Source organism: Brassica oleracea, chromosome C2, assembly GCF_000695525.1.
Source record: "Brassica oleracea var. oleracea cultivar TO1000 chromosome C2, BOL, whole genome shotgun sequence".
Lineage (NCBI taxonomy): Eukaryota > Viridiplantae > Streptophyta > Magnoliopsida > Brassicales > Brassicaceae > Brassica > Brassica oleracea.
The window spans coordinates 12,250,684-12,259,874 of record NC_027749.1 but is presented as its reverse complement, the minus strand read 5'-3'; the positions used below and the strand labels follow the sequence as shown (position 1 = coordinate 12,259,874).

The following is a 9,191-nucleotide window of genomic DNA, read 5'->3' as shown; positions in this document are numbered from 1 at the left end:
CTGTGTGCATTGCTCAGCTCAAGGATGGTTACATAAAAGGTGATAGGACGAAACACATATTGCCTAAGTTCTTTTTTACTCACGAGCTTCAGAAAGCCGATGAGGTCCAGGTCGTCCAAGTACGATCCAGTGACAATTCAGCTGACCTATTCACCAAGGCACTTCCTACCTGCACGTTCAGGAAGCTCACGCATCAGATTGGGATGCGTAGGCTGAAGGACCTCCACTGAGGTTCACATCAGGGGGAGTAGTACGTGTTGTACTCTTTTTCCTTCATCAGGGTTTTGTCCCATAGGGTTTTCCTGATAAGGTTTTAATGAGACAACATTAAGTGTATTACAATCCTTGTATGGTTATGGCATTCAAAGGGGAGTGTTATAAATCAATTGGTGGATGTCCATAACCGGCCCGGACACTTAGAGAGAGACGGTCCAACCCTAGAGAGAGAGATGCGGCCGCGAGACTTGGAGAGCAGAGAGAGGCGGCTACAACTTGTCTATTTCCTAATTCGTTTATGTTTATGTTTATGATTTGTAATCTTTCCTATTATTGTATTTCCATTTATCTCTCTTGTAACTCATATATAAAGGGAATACTTATTCATTAATAATATACAGAAACTTACAGTTCTAAATCCTTAAGTTTACAATATATATATATATATGTGAAATGAAAAAGTGATTGATGTTCTTTTGCTAATAATAATAACTGGTTTGGTTGCAGTAAGCCTTGTCTGGAACAGAGTAACTAGGGACTACCAAAATTCGAAATAAAGAAACCGTTAGTGTTTTCTGTATGAATTGAATTAGCTTTCTCTTTTGATCTTAGGACAATACGGTATACGGATCCAGTTAGGAAACAGAAAAACGTAAGATTAAAGTTACTTGGGTGGAAAGAAAATTCTCAGTCAATGTTGTGTCTCGTGCATTTACTGAAGACGAACATCTGCTTGGCGGCCAAGGCAATGCCTCTGTATTAATGGAGAATATGAACCTAACATCAACTCTTCAACTAGATTCCTCTTTTGTCTCTCTATAGGCTTTTAGGTTAAGAACATCCATATGTATCTGCTTCTTAGAAGGATCAGGAGGCTCAGCCTTGGGAAACAAGTATTCGTGCATCAGGAGCGAGCACTAGGTGGAGTCACGACCCACCGGTGAAACTTTCTTGGTCAAGCGGTACAAGAAGACAACCAAGATCGCCAAGGGTGGTATTGCTAGAATGAGAACCAAAGCTTTAATGGTGTTCAAATTAGACGATGAAGGGAACGCTGTTTACACTCAAGACATGGGAGATCTCGTCATGTTCCTCTCAAACTCTGAACCTTTCTGTGTCCCTGCTACTTCCTTTCCTGGCTTGTATCCTAACTATGTCGAAATCATTGATTTCGACGAATTAGCCTTTGTCTGACTGAATTCCTCCTATATCCGGAGCAGATCTTCACATTGCTTGGCCCCTTACCACATTCCACCACAAAATATTGTCAAGTCTTAGTTTTGGATTCTCAGTTTTTTTTTTCGGTTACATCATATCTATTCTTCTGTATAACTGATTTTGGATATGCTCTTGGAGAAAATTTTGATATCATCTATCTTCCAGCTAATTACTTTATAAACATAAAGTGAAAACAGAGAATAAAGCAAGCAGTTACATAGTTGATATGCAGCATACAGTACAATGAAGATAATGGATCATTTGACCTTTTTGTCCTTCCAATATTATATATTCAGATTCTTCATAAAAAGTCACTTGGTAGCTTCAATCTTTCATATTGTAAAACAAAATGTCAAAAGGACTCTAACACCAATAATTGTCTTGCTGAAGAAGCAATCAACGGAACTCAATATCTTTCTTTGACAATTCATCAGAAGTTCATGCTATTTTCTCTGTCAGATTTGATATAGGATGATTACCAGCAAACGAGGTTGTGCCATATTATCTGCAAGCTTATAGGAGATGATGTGCAAGTTATACTATCCGATATTGCTGAACCTGAAATGGTGCAATGCTAAAATTAAAACCATATATGTTTGTAGTCGAAACTCGAAAGTCACTTATATGGCCAATCTAAAAAGATTAAATAACATTAGTACTTTAATTTACGTTCATAAATTTTATTCGTTAAAATACAAATTATTTTTATAATAGATTTAAATCGATTGAATATTATATATATATATATTAATAATAGTTTATGAAGATTAATAAATGGCATGATTCTTTAAACTAATTAATTAAAAAACTAATTTGTCTTTTACAATGGAAAGACATGATTCTTTAGATTTTAAATAATGAAAACACATTATTTGGATATAAAAATATATTTTTATGATGAAAATACACATCTTAACATTTTTCATAACCATTTGTAATAGTTACATACTAGAAAAATACAGCTTTTACATTAATTGAAATTATAAATAAATTTTTATTATGAAATAACATCTAAATACTTTGATAATTATTTTCAATGGTTACATGCTGAAAAAAACACAACCTTTAACATTGAATAGTCGCAATTTTTCAATTTAAATAGTCACATCTATTTATTTTAATAATAATTATTTTGAAATGATGCTTATATGAATAGTCATAATTTTTCAATTTAAGGATATTTATTTTAAAATGATACTATTAGAATATATTTTGAATAAACACATCATTTCAAATTAAACATTTTAATAATAAAAAGACACCTTAACAGTTTAAATAATTTTTATATAGACACATGATTTAAAAAAAACCAACTTTATTATAAAAAGAAAACTTAGTAATTTAAAAAAAAAACTATTTTTTCTTTTACAATGGAAAAACATGATTCTTTACACTAAGTAATGTACAAATCTTGAAACAAATAATTTACAAAAATACTTTTTGAAATATTTAACAACATTTCAAAATTAATATATCATTTTAGATAAAAAAAATACAATTCTTAAACTTTTTAAGTTGCATATTGGAAACACACAAATATAAATTGACAACTTTTATGATGAAAACACAGCCTTTCAACTTAGTAGAGATTCACAGCCTATGAAATTAATTGAGATTGCTATTATTAATAGATAAATTGAATATGGCGTCATTTGTAGTAAATATTTTGTTTTATATTACTTGTACGCAACTTTTTTATGGAATAATAATAATCCATACTAATATTCTGAATCATGCAATTATGTAACATACACTAATGTATAAAATCATTTGTCAAATTTTAAACCGAATCGAACGGTATTAACTAAATTGTTTGAAAATATATATCATAAGTTTATCATAATATATATTTACACCAAATCTATACAAAAAAAAATGAAATTTTTTTGAAAAATAATAAAAGATAATGACTGTTATTAGAATATTCATTACAAAATGAAAAAAAAAAAATACTCACAGATGCGTAACTTAAAATCTAGTTATTGTTCAATTGGTTAAATATGGTTATTGTTCCGGGGAAGGTCTGGCGGCGGCGTATTTAAGGGTTTGGTCCAGAACTACTTGCCTCATATATGTGTAGTTAATTATATAAGATGTTTTTAGTATCTCATTAGAACTTCTTAGTCCACTTCAGAAACTATTTTTTATTTAAGACAATTAAAATTAATCAGTTACTTTTATTAAATTTAAATAATAATAATAAAAAATTTAAGAACCTTAAAATGAGAAACTTACCAATGAGGTTGCTCTACAAAGAAAATACTCGCATAAATTTGTGCATCGTGGATTTGAGTCGCTTGAGTTTGGAGAAGACCATAGCAAATTTAAACGGTGGTGGCTTCTTGGTGCTTACTGAATTTATGTAGTTCAGGATCCGGAATGTTAAATGTAGGTCAAGATTTTACCAGAAAATAGGTCAAGATAGATAGATTGATATGGCCGATTCATGTAGAAAATAGACTTAAAACATAATATGGTTTGGTTTTTAGCATTTCACTATTTCAGGAATATTGGATAATGTATCTTACAGATCATATATATCCTGTAAGCTCTTTTCAATACGCATATGGCACACCCTGATTCTGCTAATGAACCAATTTAAAGTAAGAAAACGAGAAAGACATAAAAAATCGTGGAGGACTTGTTTCATTAAAAAGGCCTCATGTAAGATCTCAAAGGAAAGCTTGAATGTGTAAGTAGATATTTTGCATGAAAGATCTGAAAGTAGCGGGACAAGAATGGGGACTTGAGGATGTAGCATTACCTTCTCATAAATTGTCAAAGAAAGATATTGAGTTCCACGGCAACTGAAGCTACCCAAGTGAATTTGTATGAGGAATCTTAATGTATAATATGGTATAAGGAAAGAAGGCTAAATGATCCATTTGCTATCTTCATTGTACTGCATGATGCATTGCAACAATGTACCTGCTTGCTTTATTCTCACTTTGTGTATCTTCATTGTTGCATTGCTCTCTTGATAGATGATATCACTTTTTTTCTCTAAGAGCAAATCCAATACCAATTATACAGAGGAATAGATATGGTGTAACAGAAAAAAAAAACAGACTCAGAATCCAAAACTAAGACTCGACAATATTTTGTGGTGGAATGTGGTAAGGGGCCCAACAACGTGAAGAGCTGCTCTTGATAGCGCAGGACTCCAAAATGACATAACCTGATTCGTCGAAATCAATGATTGCGACATAGTTAGCATACAAGCCAGGAAAGGAAGTAGCAGAGACACAGAAAGGTTCAGACATTGAGAGGAACATGTTGAGATCTCCTATGTCATGAGTGTAAACAGCATTTCCTTCATCGTCTATCTTGAACACCATTAAAGCTTTGGTTCTCATTCTAGCAATACCACCCTTGGCGATCTTGGTTGTCTTCTTGTACCACTTGACCAAGAAAGTTTCACCGGTGGGTAGTGACTCCACCAAGTGCTCGCTCCTGCAGCACATATCCATAAGATTCTGTTTAGCCTTGGTCAGCTTGGGCATGTTTGTAAACCGCAAGCGCTGAAACGTGGGGTTATTATTGGGTCTGTAGGGATCCCATGAACCGATGAGATGGCCTCCAGATCCGGGGATGCGAAACATGTTGTCTTTCTTGGAAAACATGACACGGGATGAGTAGAAGCAGGGGTTTTCGATCTTGATGTTGGTCCACCCTGGTTTACTACTCTTAGCGGCGGGTTTGCAAAAGCTGAGCTGGGGACCCAAGAACTTGACAGCCACGACACAGTCCTCATCATCCTCTGGCGAAGATGATGACATTGACACGTTGGTGATGATTTGAGTTTGGCAATGAGGCAGAGTTACAAGAGGAGGCAGTGGGATGCGTCTCGGACCTGAATTAGATTCAACTGGGATTAGATCGTCCTGTAGACGCAGGATTCCATCTTCCTTCATAGTAGCTATCCAGCCATGGGATGCCCCTATCGTTATCTTTGTGCCTTTATCATTCACTAACTCCAGAGGTACCTTCTTCTCCAATTCGGTGCACTCGAGTTCATTGAAATTCATAACCACAAGTTTTCCGAGATCCCCTCCACAAGGCTCAGCAAACATGATTTCACAAGGAGGGGTTTGCAGCAATGTAGTTGAGAATCCTTTGGAGAAAAATAGAAGAAGAGAGGATCTCACGGACACATGTTTCCCAAGTCCGAGACTCGAGAGCCGTCTCAGAAGCATGGACATGGCTGTCTGAAAGCCTATAGAGAGAGAGAGAGAGAGAAGAGGAATCTAGTTGAAGAGATATTAGGCTTAGACATGGACGACGAGTTGAATAGTTGACACGAGTTCTTATTAATGCAGAGGACTAGCCTTGGCCACCAAGTGTAACACTAGGGATCTTAATTAAGCTTCAATATGTGGACCAGACAATCTTAACTGGATTATTTTCTTTCCACCCAAGTACCTTATCTTCCCTTTTTCTGTTTCCTAACTAGATCTGCATTGTCCTAAAATCATAAGTTTTGATATCTTTCTTTGACAATTCATCAGAAGTTAATGCTATTTTCTCTGTCAGATTTGATATAGGATGAGATTACCAGCAAACGAGGTTTTGCCATATTATCTGTAAGCTTATAGGAGATGATGTGCAAGTTATACTATCCAATATTGCTGAACCTGAAATGGTGCAATGCTAAAAATAAAACCATATATGTTTGCTGTCGAAAGTCACTTATATGGCCAATCTAAAGAGATTAAATAACATTAGTACTTTAATTTACGTTCATAAATTTTATTAGTTACAATAAAAATTATTTTTATAATTGATTTAAATCAATTGGATTTTTTTTAAATATATATATATATATATATATATATATAATGAAGATTAATAAATAGAAATTCTCTAGCATAGTCTTTTTTTAATTTTTTTGTCACAAAAATATCGATCAATGAAGAAAATGACCAAAATAAGTTTTATTAAAAAGTAAAAATGTGTTTTTATCCTAGGGTTGACTAATCTAGACTTAGGGTTTAAAGTTAAGGGGTGGAGTTTTGGGGATAGAGTTTCAAATATTTTTTAAAAAAATTAAAATTAAATTTTCAAAATAAAAAATAGCTATTTTGGTCATTTTTTAAGGTCTATTTTTGTGACAAAAACTTTAAAAAACTATTTGATAGAATTTTCCATTAATAAATGACATATTTATTTCATATTTAATATTTAAAATAATAAAAAGAAATTTTGTTAACTAGAATTGTATTCACTCGAATGAAGAAAAAACTCATATAACATAGTTTATTTATGAATATCCCTGAAATCTCTACGCTTCCGGTTTGGCCAACTTGAAGAATGTTCCTGATTGTTGCTACTCAAGATTAGGAATAAGTCATGTTGCTTCAGGACTTGGAGAACCTATTCTTACGCATAAACCCCGGCTTGATCCTACTAGTATGGGTGAAGCAAAGGTTTTAGTTGAGATGGAGCTCGATAGAGACTTTCCAAAGCTTATTGCCCTGGATGATAAACAAGGTAACATCTTTTTTGTTAATGTTGAGTATACATGGATTCCATCTATGTGTGAGATGTGTGGTAATCTAGGGCACAAAGTGAAGAGATGTCTTCTCCCTTCTACAACTGCTCAGGTCGCTGCCCCTTCTATAGACACATGTTCTGAGGTCCCTGTAGTGGATATTGATATCCTTCAGCAAAAGGATAATGTTGACTCATCTTCAGCAGCTATCCATCAAAAAGAAATACATCCCAATGCAAAGCTCTCTCTTCCAACTCCAGATTGTAGTCCCCTGAGCCTTAGAAGCATATTACAGAGATTGAAGGTCTCGTACATGAACTTGGAATCACTTCGGCTTTGCAACCTACTTTAGAGCAGGAGAACTCCACTGCTTCGCCAAACTCTGTCACCACTTTACCCATATTAGTAGATTCACAATTTACTCCCATTACAACACCTATTATGGAGTCTCCTCCATCAATCATTACCAACACTAAGGTTTGTGAAACTTTAGTTGTTGATCCCTTAACCACATCATCTAACCCTTGCGCATTTGAGAGTCCTTCTCGGTTCGAAATGTTAGGTGATGTAGATGAAGTTGTGACAGAGCCATCTTGCTCGCTCAGCTTGACGAGAGGTGGGAGAGAGACAAAACTTCCTATTAAATGCCAAGATATGGAATGGAAGACTATTCGAGGGAGAGGAAAACGTTGTCGCTGTGGCTGTGGTTCTTATCACTTGATATTGTCTTTCATTGCTTTATTGGTTATTCTAGTCTTTACCTTTACCGTTTCATAGGTTGAGATTTAATGATTCATGAAGCTTGTTTCATGCAAACTTTATCCTTATCTCGTAATAGTTTATGTTTTTAGTTCGAAAGCTTTCATTCAAAAAAACATAGTCTATTTAGCAAAACAATAAACATGGCCAAATATTTCTAAAAATACCAAATAATATAAATACAAGTTATTATTAATTTTTAATAAACGTTTTTATTTATGATATAGTTATATAAGAATATTTCCAGTATATTGAGTGATAAGCAATTGTTGGGACTGTGGGATGATATCCCCTAAACTATATTTGTGAAGTGATTTTGTCACATGTCTTTTCTACAATCACTTTCACAAAACAAATATGACATGGCAACTGAAATTGAAGACATGTCTTATAGCTTAATATGACATAGACAATTGCATTTAATGTTAATTTATATTTTTGGAAATTTTTTTAGAATATGGAAATAACTCATAAATCATCATTAAAATAAATATATTCAAATATGATATTATAAATTTCGAAATATAATTTAATTATATATTTTTAAATTACACAATTTTATTACTAAAATTTTCAAAATTGTATACAATTTTTTTAGAAAATTGTAAAAATTTAATCGCACAATCATTATTTTCTAATATATCTACAAATTTTATAAATATTATTTAATTTTAATTTTTGGTAATTATGCATCTATTAAAAATTTATTTAATATATTTAATTAAAATAAATAGATAGAAAAATCTATCTAAGATTATAATTTCAAATATATACATGCATATTCTTAAATATAATTTTTATATTTAATTAAATTAAATTTATATTAAAATATTGATACGAAAAAGAAAATTTACAATATTAATAAAATTTTATTTTAAAATATAATTATTTTAATTTTTTTTTACTGACACCTAGTTGTTCATTTTATAAGTAGAGTTAATTTAACTGGGCCTAACTGGGCCTGTAATCAAGGATAATAACGGAATTTATATATTTTACCCTCTTTATAAAAAAAGAAAGTTATTCTTCTCCAATCCATCATTTCTCATCTTCAGTAAACATCAAACAAAAAAAAAACCTGGGAAAATGTTCCTCGTGAAGTTCCTTTCCAAACCCACCATGTAACACCCCGATCCCCCGGCGTCCGACCGGGGTTATCGAAGGGGCGTTATAGACACGTGTCTACTCATTTAGACAACCCTACGTGTCCCGTTACTGGTCCCGAGAGACGAGCGCATAACCTTCTTTGAAATACCGTCACACCCACATCCATATACTTCTACTTACAGTCCTGCGCACAGGGAAAAATTGGAAATGGAGGGGTGAGCAACAAGTTACTCAGTGAAGTGGTTCTAGACCAGCCTGCCCGCATAACACTCTATACTACTCTATGCGGGAACTAGGACTGACTAGCCACTACAATCAATTAATGCATTTTATCATTTCCTAACGTCATCTATGATTTTCCACATTCACTTCCATTCATTTCTAACAACCTAGTGATCAA

General features: G+C 33.2%; 1 protein-coding gene across 1 annotated transcript; it reads right to left on the bottom strand.

Annotated features, from left to right (window-relative positions):
* Window positions 1-4,507: 4,507 nt before the first annotated feature.
* LOC106326164 lies at window positions 4,508-5,639 on the bottom strand. The gene has a single exon (XM_013764184.1). The coding sequence runs from the start codon at window positions 5,634-5,636 to the stop codon at window positions 4,518-4,520; it is 1,119 nt and encodes a 372-aa protein (XP_013619638.1). The 5' UTR covers window positions 5,637-5,639; the 3' UTR covers window positions 4,508-4,517.
* Window positions 5,640-9,191: the final 3,552 nt, after the last annotated feature.

Excerpts from the sequence above, each read along its gene's own strand:
- LOC106326164 (XM_013764184.1), bottom strand. The coding sequence starts at position 5,636 with ATGTCCATGCTTCTGAGACGGCTCTCGAGTCTCGGACTTGGGAAACAT.